The 24,609-nt window shown below is 38.0% G+C and overlaps 1 protein-coding gene and 1 non-coding gene across 2 annotated transcripts in view; both read left to right on the plus strand.

Moving 5' to 3' along the window:
• Window positions 1–24,609, plus strand: part of LOC146489717 (uncharacterized) — a 73,610-nt gene that overhangs the window by 16,035 nt on the left and 32,966 nt on the right. Inside the window, exons 3-28 of the mRNA XM_085104140.1 lie at window positions 842–970; window positions 2,693–2,946; window positions 3,756–3,846; window positions 4,007–4,393; window positions 4,864–5,280; window positions 6,284–6,685; window positions 7,501–7,616; window positions 10,136–10,418; window positions 11,906–12,093; window positions 13,107–13,282; window positions 13,424–13,596; window positions 13,815–13,895; window positions 14,271–14,446; window positions 15,454–15,529; window positions 15,753–15,842; window positions 16,050–16,294; window positions 17,520–17,631; window positions 17,879–18,109; window positions 18,190–18,318; window positions 18,922–19,005; window positions 19,098–19,232; window positions 19,808–20,061; window positions 20,595–20,697; window positions 21,289–21,405; window positions 23,520–23,785; window positions 24,182–24,278. Coding sequence (XP_084960266.1) covers window positions 842–970; window positions 2,693–2,946; window positions 3,756–3,846; window positions 4,007–4,393; window positions 4,864–5,280; window positions 6,284–6,685; window positions 7,501–7,616; window positions 10,136–10,418; window positions 11,906–12,093; window positions 13,107–13,282; window positions 13,424–13,596; window positions 13,815–13,895; window positions 14,271–14,446; window positions 15,454–15,529; window positions 15,753–15,842; window positions 16,050–16,294; window positions 17,520–17,631; window positions 17,879–18,109; window positions 18,190–18,318; window positions 18,922–19,005; window positions 19,098–19,232; window positions 19,808–20,061; window positions 20,595–20,697; window positions 21,289–21,405; window positions 23,520–23,785; window positions 24,182–24,278 — 4,812 coding nt within the window. The remainder of the gene's footprint in view (window positions 1–841; window positions 971–2,692; window positions 2,947–3,755; window positions 3,847–4,006; window positions 4,394–4,863; window positions 5,281–6,283; window positions 6,686–7,500; window positions 7,617–10,135; window positions 10,419–11,905; window positions 12,094–13,106; window positions 13,283–13,423; window positions 13,597–13,814; window positions 13,896–14,270; window positions 14,447–15,453; window positions 15,530–15,752; window positions 15,843–16,049; window positions 16,295–17,519; window positions 17,632–17,878; window positions 18,110–18,189; window positions 18,319–18,921; window positions 19,006–19,097; window positions 19,233–19,807; window positions 20,062–20,594; window positions 20,698–21,288; window positions 21,406–23,519; window positions 23,786–24,181; window positions 24,279–24,609) is intronic.
• Trnaq-uug (transfer RNA glutamine (anticodon UUG)) lies at window positions 9,360–9,432 on the plus strand. Its single transcript has one exon. It is a non-coding gene; the product is annotated as a tRNA-Gln (tRNA).

Consider the following 24,609-nt stretch of genomic DNA (forward strand, 5'->3'; position numbering starts at 1 on the left):
ATGGAAAGATCTTTCGCTGTTATTACAAATTGCTCGTAGCTGTCGAAAACCAAACGACGTTACTCCGTACGTCACTAACATTTTATGTGTTTTATTAAAAAGAAAAAAAAAAGAAAGAAAACAAGACAGCATTTCGCTGGGAGCTATCCTTGACGAGTACTAACGGAAATGCTAGCCCTGCGAGCAGAGATCCCTTCGGTCGTGCTAGAAAAACCAGGAAGAACAGCTGCAAATGGCCATTAGCAGAAAACAAACCCGGTTTGACTTTTTTTGCGTCACGTGATTCAAACACTAGTGAGATTTTTCAAAACCAAATTTAACGTTTGTCTCGGGAACAAAATCCGTTTAAACGATCTTACTTCAGGAGATTTTTTTGTGCATTTATTTCCTTGTTTAAAGTTGTACGTGATGCTCGCCTAACGCATGAGTTATTTTCAATATAAAATGTAAATTAGTAAGCGGTGTTTAATTGACACGTAGTTTCTTAACCAGCTATTAAAGAACCAGCTTTCATTAAAGACAAACCATTTTTTTATACTGACTGGAGACCCGAACTCAATCTCTATTCCATTGGCTAACGTACACTTATGGGATACTTCATTGTGTTGACAAGAATGATTGGATAAAAAGACTGTTTTTTGAGTGTTTTTCCTCTTTCCTGAAAAAAAATTAGCTTTGCCCCCCACCATCTTCCCTACTGGTACGACGTAATAAGTCCACGCTAATGCCTCAATAGTTAGCTTCCGGTCCCTTTCGCCTCGAGGCGTTTGGGACTCACTGTGAGGAGACCCCATGTGAATTTACTACTGGTTGTTTTTTTTATGTTTTTTCCTCGGTTTAGACTGTGATTTCGACGACTCGACGTTTTGCGGCTGGGAAAATGACAACACAGGAAGAGCAAAGTTTAACTGGAGAATAAACTCAGGGAGCACTCCCAGCCCAAGAACAGGACCTCAAGCTGACGTCTCAGGTAGCTTAAAGCCTGCGTAATTTTTCGTGTGAAATATTATAGACCCTTAGCTAATGGAGTACGAGTAGGAATTTTCAAACTTTAAACCATGCTTCAGATTAAGTATCTGTTTTCACAGCTGTTTAAGAGCAAATGGAAAAAGTCAACCTACCTTTGGGGGCGCATAAAAGCCTTCTACGTGAGTCAACTGAAGTGGTTTTCTTGAAATATTTTGACGTCTTTTAATAATTTCAAATAAATAATCGCATTTTCCACTGACACCAGGGTTATACGAAACAGTTCTTTTCAGTTTGAAAAGTTTGATTTCTTTATTGCTGTTCGTTCTTCCCTGAAAGCTGTAGTTATTTTGAATTGGGTTGCGGGCGACTATCGCAAAGAATACGAAACCGTCGGAACTGCAGTAAAGAGACAAGGGATCAAAGAAGAATGAGAGCATGTAAGAAGTCATGAGGAAACCGAGTCAAATGCCCTAAAAAAATCCGTCAAAATCCGCTTTTGGGCAAGATATTAAACTGAACATCTGTTTTGCTTAGTTTGCGCCAAAATTAGAAACTTGTACGTCTACCCCCCTCAGCGCCAACTGCAAACAATCGATGACATTTTTCGGGTAGAAGTGAAGTTTTCTTTCGTTCTGATTGGTTCATTTGAGATGTACAAAAACAAACACCCCAGTTTTGTATAGGTGAGCTCGTCTCTCTTGGTTTAAATTAAACCGTCTCATTTTAATGGCACTTCAGTTTTATTTTGAAGATATTTATATGTTTATCTAGTGAGAAACAAATTCATGTTAGAAGATTACTCTGACGCTGTTTTTACCCCTTAAGGTGTTCTAAATTAAGGTTTCTCTTCTTAACATAGATTGAATTGGAAGCGGCCAACAAAATCTTATTTCATTTTGATTCGTGTAGCATATTTATTTTTTATACGCAACAGATGTAGGGGGCATAGCACTGTAAGAAAGTTATATTTCTTGCACTTTCCTTATTGGGATAGTTCCCGTTAGTTGATAAATAAAGAACCATTTGGATAGAACTTGCATAAATGCTGTCGTCCGGTTACCTATTGTAATCTATTTTGACCCCCTGAACGCGGCAGACTCGACACGAAATCTGGCTAAGAGTTTTATCCCTGGTTATTGTATTATTGGTAGCTGGTCAAAAAACTTCGAGGAATGTATATATAACTCCGAACTTTACAACTCGGCCCCATTAAAAATATTCCTCAAGAGGGACAACTGCGCCTAATTAATCAAAATGGTCACGGCCTTCGGAAAAGAACCAAACAACATTTTTTTTTTTCATAATTAATGTGAGGGTTCCCAGTGCAGCCTAAGCTGTGTCCTCTTCAGTTTAAAATTCAAAGTTTACTGGTGTTGACTATACGGTAGTTTTTTCCAACATTAACCGGTCCGATGATCTCAAAAATATTTTTTCCAGGAGAACCCGGCCATAATTTAATAACCTGTTGAAGTATTACATGTATATCAGAGAAGCGGAAGAGTGTTCCATCCGGTTCCCAAACCCCGAGAAGTGGGCTGGGTTTATCATAAATTATTTTAATAATTAAAATTAGCTTGAGAATCGTTTTTCCACAGTAGAGCTGTATCTTCAAGCAGCGAATAATTAATCAGTGACTTTAGTAAATCAACTGTTTGAAAACGCTAGACATAAAGAATACAAATCACGGCGTTGTTCAAAAACAACTTACCATACACTGTCCTAGGTAATGGAAAGTACGCATATTTGGACTCGTCGGCACCGCGTAAACATGGCGACAACGTAAGGCTTATAAGCCCTAAAATGGAAGGAGAAAACTGTATGTCAATCATGTATCACATGTATGGGAGTTTTATTGGAAGTTTGATAATCTACATGAAGACAAACGACAGTGAAACAGTTGAATGGATCAAAAGTGGCAATCATCCCGATCAATGGTTTGAGGCCGCTGTATTCTTTAATTCTTCTGTTGAGTACCAGGTAATATACTTGCTTCGAATTTTCTTAGAATGTTTCAGACGTATGGCAATTAACTGAGCACACAGAAAAGAAACGTGGGAAGTACGAAAGAGATGTTTGACGAGAGGATCTAGAATCTTCCAAATTAAACATGCATTCATGGTATAGATCAGCTGCAGAAATTTGTCGTCAGACAAAGCGTAAAAGACAGTTCTATACCTTTTTCAGTTATCATCTTCAAAAGAGACTGAAACATATTATCTTACACATATTTGTTTATGTCGTATGTTGTTTGTTAACCCTACAAGAGTGTGTCTGTGTGTGTCTGTGTATGGGTGGGTAGTCGGTGGGGGTGGGGAAGGGGGAGTAGGGGGGGGGGGGGGGTTTAGGGGGAATATTCTGCCCGAGCCGAGTTTTAACATGCCAAATTGTTACCAAATTGATTCCAGGTAAAATTCTCAACATACCAGGTACGTTGAGGATCTGGAAACAATTTGGTACTAAAGTTCAGCGTTCACCAGAAATCCAAGAATAATTATACTTGGGTCGAAGGGGGAGGGGGGGGGGGGGGGGAGGTGACCGGCTATTCCTTGTTTAAAATTATACATATTTATTTTTTTTACAAAAAGGCTTTTCTATTAGGTTAAGCTTAGGAACAATAAAACCCATCTTTTGTTTGCCTATTGAAAAAAGGGTACCAATAAATAATAAATCAGTTTAGAATAACGCGTACAGCTGGACAGTGCGCAGATCAAAGCATTCTTAGAGATTGACAGTATCATAAATTGCTGTTAAAGATAACAAATTTATATACTCGTTGCATTTTTTAGATTGTCTTGGAGGGTGTGAGAGGATTTTCTTCGTCAGGTGATGTAGCCATTGACAACATTACATTCATGCATGGGGCATGTAAACGACTTGGTGAGAATAAAACTGTTAATAAGGATAATCGGATTGGTAGACACACAATCAATAATAAGTAAACATTTACATCTAACGTAGGCTCATTAATTCAATCATTATCTTGTTTTTTTTTTAAGTTAACTGGCAAACTTGGGCCTTTATTATTTTTTTGCTTTAGTGATACAGACGCTATTTGCCTTTGTAAAGGAAGATGCTACAGACTTCAAATTCGACCGAGTCCCATCTCACAGTGGTTGGATTGATCAGTTCACAATGCAAGCTCATCAAACGAAAAACAGCTCTAATGCCGATGTGATGTACTTTGTCTACCCAGGGGATGTGCCGAATTGTGCAAACAGTGTTACTCGACAGCTGTCACTGGCTGACCTTCACTGCTTCCCTCGCGACTTCTTCTATGCCTCTGCCAATTACCAGTCGCATTACAAAAAGGTGTTGCTTATAAGCCGTGGGGAGTTGTTGTCTAATGGGATTGCCTTAGATGACTATCACACCTGTTGTGGTCACTCTATTGAAGGGCACTTCTACGCTAATGTGTCGTTACCACGTGAGTGAAATGATAAAAGATATATGAGATAAATGAAATAACACAAGATGCAATGGAGTAACATGAGATATACTGCAGCTGATATCAAAGACCTGTTCACTTTACACATCGATTATAAATGAATTCTAATGCGAAGGCTGGTGATAATTTGTTCATTGTGATCGTACTATAATTACTCGAAATTACATATATTCCCGAGTTTTTATCGATTACAACGTGTAATTCTGACGACTCACTGTGCTATACTTCTTATTAGTTTCCAATTCAAAGGAACGGGTTGTCCTTAAAGGTAATACCGTTGCTTTGGTAACTAATTATGCCGACAAAATAACCAATACTTTATCGCCAATTATCAAAAGTTCGATTATTGAAGAAAGTACGCCTTAGAATTACTGAACGAATTAAAGCCCTACTGTATAAGTCAAAGTCTCGTGTATAATATTAACATTTGGCTTTTTCTACAAATGCAGGACCTAATTCATGTCCTCCTGGTTGGCGTGATTTGGATAAATTTTGTTTTCAGCTGCAAATAACCCCTCAGAAAAAATGGTTCCTTGCCCGATTAGAATGCTATAACCGTAGAGGGCGGTTCGCCGTGTTTGAGAACACCTTTAAACTACACGCAATTAGAAAGTTTATGGATGAGTACATGGAAGAATCGGAAGAAATTTTTGTGGGTGGTCTTACTGTCAATACTGGGCTTTGGAATACTGTTACGAATGCTCTGTTTGATTCCAAGTCACCACTGTGGGGACCTGGAGAGCCTTCAGGAGATGGGGTGTGTACTGATATGCTTTTTAAAGAGAATTGGATTCCGAAGTGGAGAATCAATGACGAAGACTGCTTTAAGCAGATAGGATTTGTTTGCCAGAAACCAATGCCAGCTGGTAAGCATTTAGTATGTGTTGTACTATATTTGGTATCACCGCAGTAAAAGATGTTATACCCGCTCAGTTTATCGAAACGTCATCAATGTCACAAACAGTAGTCTTTTAAGTTAGTATCTCCACCCGGACAATCATACCGTCAAGAGTTAGAATAAACCATAAATTTTAGTAAGCATAGGGGATTCATTATATATTCTTCTATAATTAAGATGTCGAAATTGAGAGACTTACTTATGTTAATGTTGATTATAACTACCTCAGTATGAATCTTGTTAAGCGCTCCGACATTCATGATGTCAACCTAAAAAAGTGCGTTATGTCCTTGGCCTTACGAGCTTTTTTGTACTGGTCCCCAGAATGTTGAAAAGAGCTGGACACCAAGATAAGAAATTCCGCCTCGTTACACCTGTTAAAGAAGGCGGTAAAAAACGCCCCGGTTTTTATGATGTTTAGTTTCGTTTCGGCTTCATTTAATTGTATCCAGTCTCTCTTAAATGCACTCTCATAATTATAGCTAAAGTTATTATCGATTTGTAAACTAGCTCCAAAACTCTCTTGGGAGTAACAGGAAAATTGTTCTGTACTGCGTGTATCGTATATTAATGGCTCAATCGCCTAGTTCCCACAAGTCTCCTGTAGCTCTGTAGCGGAGTGTGCGGAAAAAATAATCGAAACGTCATGAGTGTGACTCCTTTTGAGAAAACTATTTTTTCCCCAAGTATACCTCCCTTACAGATTGTTAAATCATATACTTCTCATTTAATCAGAAGACTTAAAGCGCACTGACCACTGACTTAGTCACATTCTTCCATTGCGCATATGTATGCCACTCAGTGACAATAAAATCCTAGCGGCATACAGAATGTCTGTCTCCTTGCGGCCTATCTATTGTATTTCCATTTAGATCTTTTGTCACGGCTTTTGTCTTTTTGAGCACATTTCCGAGCCTAGAGAGTAACTATTCTGTAGTAAACGGAAATGTAATTATCGCTTATCTTTTCAGGATCAAGGTGTGAGGCTTCATGGTTTGCGGCGGAGAATGCATGTTTTAAAGTATTTGCCGGAAATATTAGCAAAACGTGGTACGGTGCTCTTGATTACTGTTTTCTTGAAAAAGCTAAATTAGCCGTTGTGGATTCTGAGGTAAGAAGGAAAATCATTGGGAGTCGTGTAACGGCCATCGACATAGAGCACCCGAATGCAACTATTGATCGAGCGTTTATTGGTATTAGCAAGCACCCCATGTGGCGGTGGTTAGGGGGCAAGAATATTATATCCAGCGCTTGGTATCCTGGTTATCCAAGGGGAGTGGGATGTGCCGCGCTAACCAAATCCTCTCCCAATTGGAAGCTTTTCAGTGGGCAATGTAACAAAGATCGTGGATTTATTTGTCAAACAATGGAACGTAAGTATTTCTTGATAGTATGAAAGTATGAAATGGCAAACTTTTTTCATGATACAGCACAGCCGACCAACGTTCAAGATTAGAATAGATGCCTAAAGTCATATACCCCCAGCTACCTTAGTCTATTTTTATTTCTAAGCAACGTCGACCGATTTCCAGTTTCCCCAGTGCGCAGCTTGTCTTGTTGCTTACGAATTCAGACGTCTAGGAGTATCCATCTAATGACGACCATGCTCGTTAATGTTAAGTGCAACGCGAAGGCTTCATTGCCTTTAAGGTTAGTTAGTTAAATCTTAAAGGTGACTACCTCCTGAGACATAAGATAAGTGTATTTTATGATGAACATCAAGTACCTGGGATTAACTCTAATCAGTATATTTAATTTAGAACAACTGAGATAGTGGGAAGGCTTTTCTATCACAAATCAAAAGCTTGCCATAGCTAGGTCGTTGCAATCCAACAAGTTTAGAGACAAAAGTTCCACTATAATTTCGGATTCAATGTCCACGGCCAATAGAAATTTCCGTCAAGTATCCTTTGTCACAGAGCCTAGATACTCAAGTGTAAACTTGGCAATTTCTGCTTTCAACTGAAAAGGTTCATAAAAATCACTCGAGATCATATATCCATAAACTTGCGATATTTAGTGGATGGACTTTGTTGCAAAGGCAAACGATTCTCCGGTATTATTACTGGGGTTTCTTGGAAATATGTGTTGTCTCCTTTTTTCTTTTTATATTGCATCATGAAATTACATTGATCTTTGCCGATTTCCTTGTTTTTTTTTATTAGTAACTTCAGTATTGCCATTGTAGGAACTTATGTTTCCGGCCGGCCGACAAGCCATTCATCTTATGTCAGAATGACAGGAAAATCATTCCATGCTGTTGATGGAAACATTGCTTCTTGCTTCACGATCAAGCGGCAAAACGTATGTAACTTACGTAGTATTATTGATATACTTACCATACGTTCCATACACTGCACGTAAAGACCCATGATTCACGGTACTGACATTGCCAGTCTTCGCTAGGTAAGACCTATCGGACTGTTGTTTGTCAAGAGTTCCTGCTTGCCTGCTCTTTCCTCTTTGTAGTAGCGCTACTCGAACCTATAGACCAACTCCTAGTGGTGGTAAATGGTGCGCCGACCAAAGGCCAAATGTTAAGGCTGTTAGCGTGAGAGTTTTCTTTCTTCGCGACATGAGCTTCTGGCTTGGCCTGATCCAGTGGTTTCAACAGGTGTGTTTCTGTACTTTAACAAGACAAGCCAAGGCTCTTTTCCATCTTGGAACGCTAATTGAAAACGCATTTATTCGATTAACTGCCCACCTCGAATAAGCGCCCACCCTGAAGCCCAAGCTCCCACCCTCGAATAAGCGCTCACCCCACCCCCATCCACAACAACAACAACAACAACAACAATAACTTCAAAAAATCTGTACTAGCCTAGCAAAGAAAAAGGAGAGTCAGTGGTGTTCCAAAATTGGTTTTTGGTACGGTAGTCAATGAAATTTTATATTGTTTATGTTAGATTTTGCACTTTGTCTTGTCTTGTTGAAGCGAAATATACTTGCTTTTCCTTTTTTTTTTTTCATTCTCTAAAAATGTCCTCGCTTTCTGTAAATGTTGGTAAAATAATAAGCGTCCATTTCGAGTAAGTGCCATCCGTCGTGGGCATAAAATTAAATAAGCGCCCAGGACGGTTAATTGAATACATACGGTAGGTTCTTGGTGATTTTTACTACCAACTCTGCTTTACCATTTGATTTACAATGATACAGAGATGACGTCACGTGTCATTCCCATTCTTCGGCAAAGCTACTGAACTCCTGGCTTACTAGAGGTGCACCATTGTCGGAGACGAGAACATCTGGGATTCCATTTCTGATGAATTGTTCCTCTAGAAATAAACCTTTCTCCAAAATGGCGGCAACAGATTTGAATGAGTTAAAATTGAACTTAATGAAAAACTGATACTAACACTGGAAAGAGCACCTTTACTTTAATAAACTTGCAAAGTTACAGCCTATTAGGTGTTATATCACCTTAGGTAATGTAAGATGAAATTTGACAAACTTACAGACGTTTGTATGACTAGGGGTATACGTCATTCCAAGTTACATTTTCTCAGCTGATATTACACCTGATATGCTGAAACTTTGCGGGGTTACTAAAATAAAAGTGCTCTTTCTAGTGCTTGTTTTTTTTTATTTTTTTTTTTATTCTATTTTATTTGAATGTTCGGCCTACATTTTAGAGAAGGGTCTATTATACGATGGTTGGTGAAAATCGTGTCACTGAGTTAAGTCTGAGTAGTAATCCACATCGGCGATGTATTCTTTTCTCTGGATAATGGGCATGTCCGCAGTTAGTCGACTTTAGGGACGATCTGGATCTTTCAACGTCTGTATTGGTTCTTTTGGGTTTCTTGCCTGAAATTCTGTACACACGGAACACTTTGTGATTGCTTCCTTATATTCAGTGTTCATTCCAGGCCAAACGACAGCGTCTCGAGCTTTCCCTAACTGAGTTTCAATGCCTAGGTAACTTGCGTGACTTCTGGAAATGATCTATGGTCTGATTGCGTTAGCAATGATTATGCACTGGCTTTAAACACAGGATTCCGTTGTGCAAGGAGATTTCTTCTTTTAAAGCGCAGAACTCTTTGAGGAGGCAGCGTGGCCAAGTGGTAAGGGCGCCGGACTTTGAATCCGGAGGTCCCGGGTTCAAGTCCCGTCTCGGCCACGCTTGTAAATAGCCAGCTGGTTTGCCTCCTGCCAGTTGGGATTTTTAACATGTTATGTTCGATTTGATTATTATTTGTTTCCCGTTATTTCTGAGTGGAATGCCTGTAAACTAGCTTTGGGTAGCTATGTGCATTTTCACTATAAACAAAGCATTTATTTATTATTATTTTTTATTTAACTCTCTTATTGCAATTGACACAATGCTAATTTTTCTGTTTTGACCAACCAACCAGCTCTGTGGTCTTCAAAGTTTGGAGCACTGGATCTTTTTTATTGAGGGTGGCCCACACTGGTAAACATGTAGGGGTTAATAAAAGAGGCCATTCGCGTATAGGGGCGGAAACGTCGAAATGCACACCCATGTGACAAAATCGTGACACGAACGATTACTTTTGAGCTATCCGTTCCTATAGTGATTTTCAGAAAATAACAATCACAATGAGAGTGGTAGTTTCTGGTTCATGAAAACATATTTGACTGATAACTAAACAGTGATTTTTCATGAACATTAAAATTGTTTTAAATTATATATTCATCTGGTAGAAAGGAGTCTTTTCAACAGTGGGGTTAGGACGGAATAAAATAACTCCAAAACTACAGCATATTATGTCATTTTCGTTACGGTAACGAGAATGACATAATAAGCTGTAGATATTTGAAAATATTCAGACTTATATGTAGGATCTGTTTTGGTCTCACAGGGTCAACAGCTTTGGTGGAGTGTAAGTTTGGGTAGAAGAGCCTTCGTGTACAAAATCTGGATTATGAACAGACCAGAATGCTGCTTTACTGAAATACCTAAACTACGGGTTGTTTTAAGCAACAGCGAGAAAACTGAAAGTGCAGACTGCAAAGTTTACGATTGGAAAAGTCAACTCAGAAGGCTAATGATTTGTAAGCCGTCAATTATGGCAACAAACTTGACAATTTTTGCGGATGAGGCGGATGATTTAACCCTCTGTGAAGTATTGATAACTGCAACAGGTAGGAAAAATTTTGCAGTTATATTCTGTATTTCATTCAAAGATTTTTGGGTGTACATTTTTCTCGGTGCTAAAGAGTTCTGAAAACATGAATAATACAATAGAGCAAAACAAAGGGAATAACTACGATTAAGGAGGGTAGGAAATGTGATCTAAGTTATTTAGAAAGTTTAGCGAACTTTTGCCTGGAATTTCTCCAAGACTTATACATGGTTTGAGACTGAATCTATATCAAACATTCGAAAGAGGTTTTTTTTACCCACTTAGCGGTGTTTGGAAATTGAATGAAACACTCTTTATCGTGCTTGATAAATTAGAGGTATATCACGAATAAGGCTATCGTTACGCCCTCTGTTTTTGTCGTTTGGAAAAGCTCAGCACCATAGTTATGTAGAATGTAACTGGCATGTAAAGGTTAAATATTTAACAACTACTTCTTCTTCACCCATCACAGACTACGAGTTCAAATAGTTATCAACTTAAGCTCATCGAGGTTCAATCCTATTAATTTTATTAAATAGAAGTTTCTTTCATGCAAGTATCCGTAAAAAAAAAATATCATCCTTTGTTTTCACCAGTATGCGACGTCTCTAGATCTGTTGATGGGTTTAAAAATATTATAATAAGAGCCAGGCTTCAAATTTCTACTTACCTTATTTTAGGCAAGAGTGTCATACAAAATTAACAATGCACTTTATTAACGCGATTTTACAAAATTCGCGTTAATCTAATGCATCTTAATTAATGTCGATGTAAATTTAATTCACGCTATTTTACAACATTGTTATTTTAAAGCACCTTTATTTCATTACAAAACCTTTCTAGTTCATGACTCCTCTATTGGCTCTTCAGGGTCTAGTTAGGTTTCAAAACCAAATTTTCGGCTTTAAAAGCAACTTAGAAACATCCGTGCACCGTGTCTTGGAAGGTTTTATCGACGAAAGCCAAAACGCAGTTTGGCATTCAGAAATGTAAAGTGTGAGTTTGCAGAATTATGAAAATCGCTTTAAATACAGCAAGATGCTTATCGAAAAATTCATGTTAATTTAATGCATGTAAACCTAACTTTTAAAAAAATTCGCATTAATTTAGTGTAACGTAAATTTTCTTCGCGTTTTCAACGTGCATTGTTAATTTCCTATAATAAGGTATAACTAAACCCAAGAATTTATGCATCATCGCATGCATCATCGTACCCAGTAATTTTTAGAGCGTTAGGCAATAGCCATTCGCACAAAAATAATCTAGGTCAATCGACATGTTTCTTCATCTTCAGACAGTCATACAGATGACCCACGAAAAACATCCGCACAATGAGTGTGATCATACTATCCATGGAAAACTTGTAGTTTCGAAAAAGAAATAAATAACTAAAACAGAATAAAAATAATCTCCATTGGAATAGAAAATGTATGGTGGATGTAATCTCCTCGTCACGTGATTACCTCCCGCAAAGGTAAAGACATTAGTGACGTTCTTTTTCTTTAGATGACGAAGTATCCGCTCATGGTGTCCTCCAGGAATTTTGGTACAACATCCCTTCCCCGATACTAGCCAGTCTTGAGGCTGATAGAAGGTTTCCAAACAGTCCAGATGTGGTGAGCATTCTTGAAAACTTTGACGCACCAGTTAACATCCATTCAAATTATGGGCAGCGCCTGACAGCATATTTACAGGTACTGTATATCATAAATTTCACAGACTTTATTATATTAATGATTTGCTACATACTGTTAACCCACAGAGAATACCAAAAGCTTCTACCTATTTAATACTGGTCACAAGCAAAGGAAAGCGTGGAGCTCTACCAACAAGTATACTCAACCAAAGTTATTTCGAATAGAAAGCTTAAATTTTGGCTGACATCATCATCTTAGAGTCAGTTCTGTTGTCTTGTGATATTGATATCAATGAATATTTAGCCTATTTTCATATGGACATTGGACATTTATATGGACTTGGTCTACTTGTGACTGAGCAACAAAAACACATGTCAAATCATCAGATCTCCCGCATTCTTTTAGGCAAACGTGTGAGGAAAGAAACTTTAATGGTGTTAATAGTTTTGCTCCATTTATTTTGTTGGGCTTAAAACTTACATGAGGACCTGAATTTTTATGCGAAAGTCTTCTCCTTGTTACAAGGCACTAAATTTTTAACCGACCTTAAGGAATTTACCGTAACTGAATAAGATATGGCGAGATGGCATGATAAATAACCAACAAGGCAGCTATAACCATTCCGTACTGATCAGACAAACGAGAGTGACAAATTTCTAGATTTTGCTGATTCCATGTAGCAGAAGAGATGTTGTAATGACTGATTTTTTCTCGGGAATGTTATAATGGATGAAATAAGCCAATCAAAAATTCTGCAATTGTTTACAGCGGCTTTTGTTAAAAGTGGAGACGTGGGCGGGAGTAGTAGTGCACTGGTGTGGCTGACAGCTAAACGCAAGCTAACAATTGAAGATAAAAATATGTGGCTTGGTGGATTCACAAGGTTTCATCGATCTTAATTAAATTTCTTTGATGAGGTAGCAGGACAACTATTAATTTCTTATTTAAATCAGGTTTGTTAAAAAGAACAGCAGTTGTGTAAAAGTTACCAGCTTACACTTAATAAGACGCATTTTAAAATGCTGGCAATTCATTTAATTCAATATAATCAATTTTGTTGTTTCATTTAGGTTCCGGAAAGCGGGACTTATACCTTCTATATGGCTTGTGATGATGCTTGCGAGTTGTGGCTTGATACAAGCCAAATTGACCAAACCTCAGGTGACAACGATAACGAGGAATCAGGGAATGTGCTGTTGGTAAAACTACCCTTGCGATATTGGACGCTTCATAACCAGTGGGATAAGTAATATATCACAGTTTTTTTCTCCTCTTATGTTTTGTAAAAGTCGCTGTCTTACGTAATAAAGTACTGTTTACTTTTCCTACAACAAAGATACCCTATTCAACCCTGTGGACCCGTCAAATTCTAATGTTTTTTGCTTAGGTTTCCACGGCAGACATCCAGAGAGATTTCGTTGAGTAAATGCTACCTTTATCCTGTGGAGACGCTTATGATAGAAAGAGCTGGAAGAGACCATGTTTCAGTGGGGATGAAGTTACCAAATGGCACATATGAGCGGCCAATTCAAAAGAAACGATTATTTTGGGTGTGGCCAGGTGAGGACCGACAAATAGACTAGTGAACAGTACGTACAGTAATTACAGGTTGAAAAGTTGGTGAGGTATGAGGGAGATCGAAGCAAGCCTTCCATATTGATTTGAAAAGATCCACTCCAAGCCAGAAAAACGATTGTTATTTGTTGCTTACCTCTGCATCTGAAGTCTTACGTTATAGGTATAGTTTAAAATTCCTTGTTTTTTTTTTTTTCCAATAGGTGTTGACTATCTAGACTTCAAGATTAATTCGATTCCGGGGAGAATCAATGTCAAAATTGGAGAAAAACTTCTAATTGAAGGTAATTGCTATTCAATAAGATATTTTGACTATGGCGTCATTTTACTACAACTAGCAGAATCCCTCTGTTTTGTTATTTTCTCGTGCATGCTTGTTAGAGCTATTGTTCTTTTCTGTCCACTGGGATTGCAATATTTAAAATTGAAAAGGAAAACGAAATGAATTCTGATAGTTGTACCAGGATGACGTCGTTACGAAAATGGCCAGTTACTCTAATTTCAGTCGTCTTTGGGAACCATTCTTCGTCGTAATATATTTTGATTCGCCGTAGCAATCCCGGCTACAATTTTGATAAACGGAAAAGATTGGCAACAGTTTTTTTTTGCCTTTGATGATTAAAGTTTGTTCTACCTTTTGTTCTCCCTGATCATTACAGCAACCTATAAATACTGCTGCCGTGGATCGCACTGTCCTGGATGCCCAGTTGACCTGTTTATTAAGCTTGCTAAACAAAAGATTCTGGTGCATAGAGGCCTAGCTCTGGATTGTCAGGAACACAAATTAAACCAAACTTTTGAAACGTTGCTTCAGGAGGGGACTTACAAAGTCTACGTGAGTAGTACAAAGTTCCCTTCCTAGTAGGGAGCTTAAGTAACAACGAAGACAACGGCAACGAAACGTCAACTGAAAATATATCTTTATTTCATTTTTGCTACTTCGCGATTTTTTAAACTCGCTCAACTTTTACAAAGATGGCGAACAATTCAGGAACCAATTTGGTAGGAATGGCGTACAAGTTAAGGAAGAACATAAAAAAATCACCGGCGTGCCTTTCACGTTTTCCACAAAACGTTAAATGTGTTCATTTCACGTTGTTAATTTGCATAGGATCGCTAAAGAAATGTACCAAAATGTAAAACGCACGTGCAGAGCATTTGGTTTTGCTCATTAAACCTATTGTTTTAAGGCGTTGTCGCTGACGTCGCCGCCGTCGTTGCTTAAGCTCCCTTAGTCATTACACTAATACCGAAGTATGTTTGCACGGTTTATGACTATGCGGGAAAAGCAGTTCTTAGCAAGGGCTATGGAAATCAAAAAGAGAAAATTGGGGGGTAAGCACGCATCTTTTTTTTAGAGATAATTAAGCAACAATTATTTTGAAAAGCAGTAAAATACGATGAAGCTTTATTATCTCTGAAAGATGCATGGTTACCCCTAATGTTCTTTTTGGATACCAAAAGCACTTGCTAAATTCTGCTTTTCCCGAAAAGCTTTAAACCGCACAAAAATATCCTTGAATTAGTGGCCAGCACCGATAGGAAACCCGAGTATCACGAGATGCGTAGAACGTATGCGCAGTAACAAAAGTGGGCACCATCCTCAATTCAATCATATTTGTTCACGAGTGATCATTAACGAGTATGATATGGCAGAGCGACTAGCTTTGTGGCTATTTGCGGGGAAAGCCCCTTATATCATCTAAGTTTGTAAATAAATTGTTGTTGTTGGTGTTGTAAGCCCATTCTGATAGAAGCTATTGTTTACCGGGAGTAACCAGTCTTAGTTTTCTAGGGTGGCTTCTGCGTCCCTCTTAAATTCTTGTTTATTCTTTTGTTTAGGTTACCTATGCCCTTGTGGACTCAGCGTCATATTTGTCAGAGGTTTCTAAGGAAATTGCTGAAGTTTATATCTCAGGTTTGACGCGTTTTGCTATTGGTTTCAGTATATTTAAGAAAAAAAAAAAAAAAAAAAAAAACCTCACACATGCCTGAGCCTGGCTTAAGACGTTTAAATTACCATAAAACGTTAGATTGTATTCCAGTAAGGAGAGCTAAATGAATACTCAAAAGAGGTTTTTATATGTGATCATTTGTTGCTACTAAGTCACTTTTAACAACATTTTTTTTCTTGGTTTTAGCTATCCACTTTGCAGGTTGCAACTTTCTTTCTAATTTGTGTTCCTGGAGCAGTAAGGGCCAAGGTTGGGATTTATCGGCAACCGACAAAGGTGGGTAAACAACCGTTTCTATTAATGACCTGAAAAATTTGCTGTTCTAGCCAATGTTGTCCGCTAGAGAATTGTGTAAGTGACTGCTACCAAATTCCGGTAACCGTCGATGCCATATAAAGTATGGCGAAACATAAATTTGCATGTCTTATAAGCTGTAAAAAATGATGTTCATTATGTTCAATATTTATGCTTTATTTTGCTCAGGGATCGTTGCCGGAGCCAATGGAAAACCTGCTGCACTTGAAAGTTCATGGATTTTTGCTAATTCCATTTACCAGACAACTGGTTTGTGTCTTTCCTTCTCTTATCAATTTCCCACATATTCTGGATCATCTCTGAGTGTGATTGTAATGACATCGTCCAACTCCACCATTTGGAGTTTAAGTGGTTACCAGGGAAAAACTTGGAAAACCGGACAAGTGGGTTTCATCGCAGATGAGGATTTGAAGGTACTTATATGGATGCGTTTTTGACGAAGCTGGAGGTCAAGATGGCTGGACGTGGGCCAGCGTCTTCTTTACCTTCTTTTCTTCGAGGCCAAAATCCAGCCATCTTGAGCGAACAAGATTTGCCAATAAAGAATTTATTATATATAGCTTTACTTCAAGTTTTAACTAAAAATAAAAATAAAAAAGATAAGAAAATTAAAACAAAACGATAACAACACATGAACTGGCTCAGAAGTGATCAGACGGAAGTTCTTTACAGCCGACTGGTGTAAGATTTACTTCAAGTGCATTTTTAGATTAGCCTGTAATAAAGGAAAACTGGGAATCGTAAATGGCCTTAACGATTTTCTTTTAAAATGTTTACAATGGTGTAAAGGAAGTAAATAAGTATTGAGCACGCAAAATTTAAGTTTACGCAAGTGTGGAAGATTTTAATCAAATCCGACAAACATGACATTTTCAGCTGATAGCGATGGCTTAAACAATCCTCATTTTTACAAAGTTTTTGGTCCCCGGCGATCAATAATTCTTGGATGAAACAATACATTCTGTAAACATACATTGTATGCAAACATAAACTTGTTTACAACAAGCACAGCGCCGGTAAATTCAGTGAAACGAGAGCTTCTTCGATAAACTTGACAAAACAAAAACAACAACAACAACAACAACAACAACAACAAACAAACAAACAAACAAAAAAAAAACACTTTATTGAACTGCACTTTTGAAACACTTAACGCAACTACCAAAACTATAGGATTTAAATACAATCATTGCAAAGTGGGAGAACTAGTTAATTTAGTATTCTTCTGGAGACACAAAGGAACAGGTACAAGGTTAACAAGCTTTAAAAGTTAATCTTTATAAGATCTGACATAATAAAAGGATATAGAGAAACTCACCGATTTTACGTCACACATGTAGCTTAAACAAACTTTACGCTACACCAAGATGGTGGCAGATGTTGAGAGTTTTTAGAACAGTAAACAGTAAAACAGTAAAATTTCGAAGAATTTCCCGTGCAGGCAAGGTAAACTCCGTCTTGCCCACTCGGGTAGCCAATCACAGCGCTAAATTTGAGTCATTTTCCCCGCTCGCGGAGCTAGCGATATAACAAGCATGGTTATTGACGTCCATTTGGTTATTACATAATTAGTGTAGCTTTACTTTATATTTCTTAAGTTTCTTTATATTCCTTGGGTAAATTTGGTCTTTTTTGCAGGTTGTAATTGTTGCCAAAGGTCATAAGGTTTCGAATGGTTATTACGCAGCGCTTGATAACATCAGTATTTCTTCAAAACAATGTGAACAAATCCCGCCTCATAGCGTACCAGGTACGTCCATAAGAGCTGGAAACCAATTCTTTCAAACTTCAAGTGAACGGTACAGTGCATTAACAAATAAATATACTTACATTATTAATGATTAATTAGCGATGACATCTTAACACATTGTGGACTATCAACAGCAAAATTATTATTAGCCATAGGAACCCCTCTTAGAATGCCATGTTAAATTTAATAAAAAGACCGCTTTTGTGACTTCAGGATCCCGTTTCACTGACATATTATTACTTTGCAGGCTTCAAATGTAAGGACCAGGATAGCTTTCAGTGTGACAATGGACAATGCGTAAGCAAAGATCTGGTTTGCGATGGTGACATGGCCTGTGCAGACAGCTCTGATGAGAAGGGTTGTGTATGCTTAACAAGCCAATTTGAATGTCCAAGTGGAGAATGCCTTAATGTAGATAAACTATGTGACTCGAGCACCGAAATGGGCTGCAAAGACGGCACAGACGAGACAAGATGTGGTAAGAAAGAGCTTTGATCGCAATTCAGATTGAATGGCTTAGGTCGTTTGTGATGTTATCATACATACATTTCATTGCAGGAACAAGCTGTTCAAAAGATCAATTTTCCTGCACCGGAGGTGGATGTGTGCTGTGGTCTCTGACATGCGATGGGGAAAAGAATTGTGAAGATGGAAGTGACGAACCCTCCATCTGCGGCGATTTAACAAGTATTTAATTTAATAAATAGCTAGGATTTTGTCTTTCTATAGTAAATAATTAAACAAAAGAAAAACGCTAGCAGTTATTTACGCAACTTAAGAAGTTGCGAAAAGTAAGCCTAAAAAAATTCAGGCTTGAACCGTACATTCGAACCCATGGCCTCTGCGTTGCCGGCACTGTGCTCTAACGACGGAGCTAACTAGCCAACTGGGAGCTGCTTATATTGTGATGCAGTTCAAGATTTCCGAAGATTTTCGACGACTAACCAAAGAATTCCATAGATTATCTAAGATCAGTCGAGTACTTTCGAAGATTTTCAACATAATTAGAAAGTTTGCGAATACTTTAAGCTTCTGCATAATTATTTTAGGTTTTTCGCAATTCTAATCACATAATTTTTCTCGTGCAATTTGGAATAAATAGGCATTCGGAGTTGCCTGTTTTAAAGACCACAAAATGCACTCGCTTATAGTTTGTTAGTCTTTGAAAAAATTTACTCTTACTTATTTATTCCAAATTGCACTCGAAATCATGTGATTACAACTACAAATTATTGCCAGTTAAATGTTAGCAAGTAGTCCCTTTTAAACCTTTTGTATTTCCTTCTGCAGGTTCTTTGCATTGCAATTTGCTAAATCTGAGCTGTGCTTGGATCAACAACACAGATGAGCTTCGTCAGTGCGTTGGAAAAAGAGGTACGGCTTATCAAGAGGTTATATCACTATCATTAAAAAAATGTCTTTGTAAGGTATATAACGTATTAAGTAGCATTGTATTTTTGTTTTAGTCAAATGCAACTTTCAGGATGGTCTTTGTGGAATGAAACATGAACCTAAAATTCATCAGTGGCGTATTGGATCAGGTTCAACTCAAACAAAGAACACTGGGCCACGCTACGACCACACCACATTTTTACCGACTGGTGAGTGAATCTGGATGTATCCTACAAAGATCATGCTTTGATTGGCTAAATAATTTATCATAAGGTAAAGTTATCGCAAGAGTTCATTGTATAGGGCCAGGCCAGGGCAACGGACCATACGTGATTCACAAATTCTCCATAGTTTGCTTGCAAGGTCAAAAGGAGCTGAGCAGCAGATCAGAGGTCAGAGCCGACAAAGGAGGGTCTCTTCCAGCGTCCCTACTCACAGACTAATAACCCTAGTCTCAGCCTCCCACGCGAGAGCTATATAGTTTTTTGTCTTATTATAACGATATAAGCTAAACGCATGCACAAGGCTTCATTTTGCAACCCTGTCTCTCACCATGTTTGGAAAAGTCGACAAAGTAACCTTAAAACCACAACAAAAAAATGATGACAACAGAAATCTAGCCTCGATTTGCGATGAAAGCTATTTGGATTACAGGTAACATACTTAACGTACTTAACCACTGTTATATAATCGAGTTATTAATTTCGAAGTATGGAATAAAGTTATGTTCGTACTCCTCTTATAACTATCGAGGGTAAATGCTTCCCCGCATTACTTTGTTTAGGGAAATACATATTCTTAGAAGCATCAGACTACAAAACTGGTGGAGCAGCTGGTCTGGCGAGTAGTGTTATTGACGGCGGCGAAGCAACATGCGTACAGTTCTGGTATCACATGAAGGGAGAGAACATCGGCAGTCTGAATGTATATATTCAAACCAATGAGTCAAAAACACTAGTTTGGAAACGAACTGGTGAGCAGGGCAATAACTGGAACTTTGGCCAAGTTGGACACAGCGGTGATTCTGGAGATTACAAGGTAAGGGCGTCATTGCTGTGACATAATTATCGACGAAGTTGTAAGTCAGGTGCTAACGTTCGGATAGACAGCCGCCTCAGTGTATTTCTTACTATATTGCATTCGCTGGTGTTTTCGACTGTATAATTGTCCTGGATGATGGTGCGATCAGATTGGAACGTTCTTAGTAGCGTTTATCGCATAATACTTTGAAGTAATTCAACCATAAAGACAGTCAAAAAAGCAGTGAAATTGAGTCTTGGTGTGTTGAGCTTGTGGATCAAGAAACAAAAAATGCTACAGGTATTTGTTTATATTGATTGTCGACGATGTTATAAATATTCATTCTTGGGATAAAAAAAAAGTAAAGGCTTATCCGTTTTTTGGATTTATTAATTGCGGACAAAAATTTTAAATCAAGCCATGCTTAGTGGTGAGATTCAACGGTAATTAGGTAGCCTCCCAAGTGTCCTTGTGTAAACAAAGCTAGAGGTGTAATTTTTTTTTTCCGTCTTTGTCATTGACACAAGGTCTTCTTCTATTATGTCTTTAAGGTTATCCTAGAGGGTGTTTTGGGGAATGGATTTTATGGAGACATTGCTGTTGACGATTTGAGTTTTTTGAACGAGGATGACTGCCAGACAATATATGGAAATGGTTAGAAAATGTTTCTCGCGTTTCTGTGTGAGCTATTACTCGATGTGGCAATGAGATGTTGAATCAATGTAAATGAGACTCAGAAACCCAATAATTTGCTTATATTAGAAACAAAAAACCATAAAGAGTAACTTAAGGCTATGTATGAGTCACCGCTTCAGTAGCATTCGTAGTGAGCTACACTCTACATTTGTATCCTGTAGGAATGTAGCCCAAAGGGCTAACGTAGTAGCCAATGATATGTTTAGGCGAAATGACCATGGGAAGCGAGGGCTTAGTTCCGACATCATCATTCCTTTCATAGACATAAAATGGTAGTGCTGCGTAGCTTTTTCTTACCAAGCCTTCTGCAACCGTGTATTTTTCTTTGGTATGAATAGTTCTCATGTTTATTCTAAGAGGAAGCCTTAACAATTAAAAACAATTTGCCACGTTAATCAAGATGTGACGTGTTCTGATTGGTCTAAGCAAACTTATCCCGAAATCCTGCCAGGTATTTAAATCGTCACCGTTCAATTTAAAACGCTCGAACGCATAAATTCAGTTCACTTATATTAAAGTTATTAATATATTTAAATCTTTCGACTGCAGAATCTCCAGGGTGTCTGTTTGAGTCGGATTATTGTGCTTGGAAGCGTAGCGACTCGTGGAAAATGAGTAAACTTTTCCCCGTTATGTTTGTGCAGAGAGATTGGCAAAAGAACTACGGTACGTATGACAATTAATACCAGGAGCATTATCTTAAACTTGGGATTGGGAAACTTCCAAATTTTCTTGGAAACTATTTGCTGTAGGGTTTCGTCGTTTACTGAATATGATGTCATTAGACTCACATTCATCATACACATATAAACATATAAATAGATCAAGGGGGTTAGTTTATGTAAAAACAGTGGTGTGGCGTTGGCAGGAAGCGAAAACCAAAGTTTGTTTTTATCAACAGAGTCTTGACAAGGTCATTTGGCCACCGTACAGGGATACGAGTTTCCAGCCAGCGTTTGCCCCTCGTCCGAACTGTTCTTTTTAATAACTTTGCAAGTGTAAAAGCTATGACAGTGAGACTTGGAGGGTAGATAGTACGTCCAAAGATGTTTCCCTTGAAATTTATGACGTCATAATTACGTCCTGGCTGCGAAATGGTGGCCATCATAGATCCGCCATCTTGGATTTTTAAATTTTCTTAAGACTTCAGGAAAGTGCCGAAATTGAACGAAAAGTAATGAAAACCAGTAAAGCAACATTACTACTAAAGAAACACTACATTTTAAAAAGAGATTTCCTATTTTTTGAAAAAAACTGCCGGTCAGAAATTAGTTGGCTTGGTAACACTAAACGATCGCATAAAATTTTTCCCAGATAAATTTCTTAAAAAGTTCTGAAGTTTCAGGGTGTTTGCTAGAATAATAAGAAAAAGTTATTCAGGTTCAAAGTCTTGGCGGGCAGAATCCGCCCTACCGGTCTAGATAAGGTTAAGGGTATTTTAACGCGCTGGGATCCCTTCTATGGATCTCATTACCTTCGACTTTGCCCAAGTGCGTTCTCTTTAAAGGGTTTTAAACATTTGCTTCAACATGCGTTCAACACTTTGTTGAACCAAATGTTGGGAGCGTTGGAATGCGTCGTCCACCATTGCTGAAAAAGGTTGAAAGTGTGTTGAATCAAAGTTAAATCGGTTTAAACTTTCATTCAACATTCATGCCGTATTTCCTTTTTCTCGGAAATATTGAATGGTGTTGAAGCCGTTTGAACACTCCGTTTGATATTTGTCAAGCATTTGCCAAATATCCGTTCAACTTTTGCTGAATGAATTTTGGTTAAGCATTGAAACCGTTTAATCGGGCCATTAGAGTTTTGCTGCATTACTTGAGCAACAAGCCTCCCAGTCTATCTCAGTGACAAGATTGAAAGGGTCCTGAAAACAGCTTTGAGCTTTGAGTGATGCTCTCTTCCACTGCAAAATCAATCGTCTTGATACTAGAAGAGGCGAGTTATGCCTCAGGGTGTGGCTCAGCATCAAAAACCACCAAGAATCGCGCTTTTACCATCTATTGCTTGCCCCCCACCCCAAGCGCCATGAGCTAATCGCTCAACTCCCTCAAAGCAAAACACAACCATGGGCTTTTGTTTAGCGATGTGAGAAAAAAGTTGGGCCACTACAATGGACCATTTCTTGATACGGACGACAACGTTGCTCTGCCCCAGTGTGAGCAGAAAGATTTAAAGGAGTTTTCTTCCAGAATAACGAATTAAGCAATAAGTAGTTTCCATTTATCATAAGTGTTCATTTTGGTGATTTTAATTTTTTTTTGTAATAGATTAGATTAAATGGTAATTTCCTTTCAAATAATTGTAATCCCAGCAGTCCCTCCCCAGTAGTTTTTAAATCAGAAACTGTAAATTGTTAAAACGTATTTTCATTCACCTACAAGTACCAGTATGCGATTTTTAAAGATAAACCGCTATTATTATTAACCCACAATTTCTTGATATAAAGTTATTGACATACCCTTTCATAAGAGTGGCTGAAGACGTCACTCTCTTTCAAGGGAAAGGGTTTCACTTTATAAAAATCGTGCATGAGAAGGTAGCCAGTTATCTAACTTTTTCTCAAAACATGAACTAGTGATAACTATCAAAGGCACAACCGAGATTCTATCAAAACTGCTGGAAAAGGGTCCAAACGGTTGATCACAATAGAGCATGACTTTACCCCTACCATGTTACATGTATAAACTAATATCATACACACGGCTTCGGTGTTTGCTTCAAATATTGGCTTAAAATACCTGAATACTCATTTTTACATCATCTCCTATTTTTAGGAGGATTTATTTATTTGGGAGGTTGTTCTAGCAGTCGTGCGTCATGTTACGGAAGTCTATTAAGTCGTCGTATTTTTCCTGGAGCAGGATGGAAGTGTATGCAGTTCTGGTATTACCTCGGACGTCGCGGTTTTTCTTCTGTTAAGGTTTCCTTGGTTTTTAACAAGACACAGTTGGCTATATGGAACACAAACTGGTATAAACAAAAAGTTGGATACTGGTCTTATGTTCGTTTGCCGATCAACTCAAGCTCAACACCTTACCAGGTTGGCGTAATGATAATAATAATACTAATAAAATAATTAAGATAAAACCTATTAAAAGTTATTGAAAAGGTAGAAAGCCTTTAAAACAGTTTTGTTTCGGCTGATAATTAGACAATACGTTATAATAAAGTTTGGGCGCTTTTTGTACACGATGTTTTTACTTTTTTTTTCTGCCACATTGTCTGGAAAAAATCGTTCCTTCTTAAAAATATCCATTACAGCTCTATTTGGAGCATTTCCACAGCTTTATAGAAGTAGGTCGAGAATTAGGCAATATAGCAGCCATTTTTCTAGGGCTTGTAATTACTGTGCCAAAAAGGAGGAGACTACAGTAAATTGTTTTGATATGTTTGTTATCGATAACTCTTCAAAGAGGAATAAATTCCTTCTCCAAAGGTTCTTTTCGAAGGACGAAAGAACTCACGGAGGGCGATCGTTGCAGTGGATGACATTGTGTTTCAAATAGAAAGTTGTGAAAGAATGCCATGGCAAGGTGAGTGACTGGAGAAGAATAAGAAGAGAAAGAAATTTCTTAATCAAGCGCCTGTTTCAATTATTTCTATTCATGACATCAGTTGGTTATGTAAGGCAGCAAGGTGTAGTAAAAACTAACGATTAAAGGCTGACAAGGAAAGAAAATCAATAAACCAAAAGCGTAGTAAAAGCAAAGCCCGGCCTTTATCCAGGTTTGACGAAGTGTGATGCTTTGACAATCAACTTGTGGAGCAGTTAGTAATTCAGCCTGGAATTCGGACCTAAATAATAAATCATCTAATCTAGTCTGTTAGAAGTATGCACCCTTCCCCCCCCCAAAAATCAATAAA

The sequence above is a fragment of the Pavona decussata genome, unplaced genomic scaffold (assembly GCF_977016875.1).
Source record: "Pavona decussata unplaced genomic scaffold, jaPavDecu1.1 SCAFFOLD_4, whole genome shotgun sequence".
In the NCBI taxonomy this organism is placed as follows: Eukaryota; Metazoa; Cnidaria; class Anthozoa; order Scleractinia; family Agariciidae; genus Pavona; species Pavona decussata.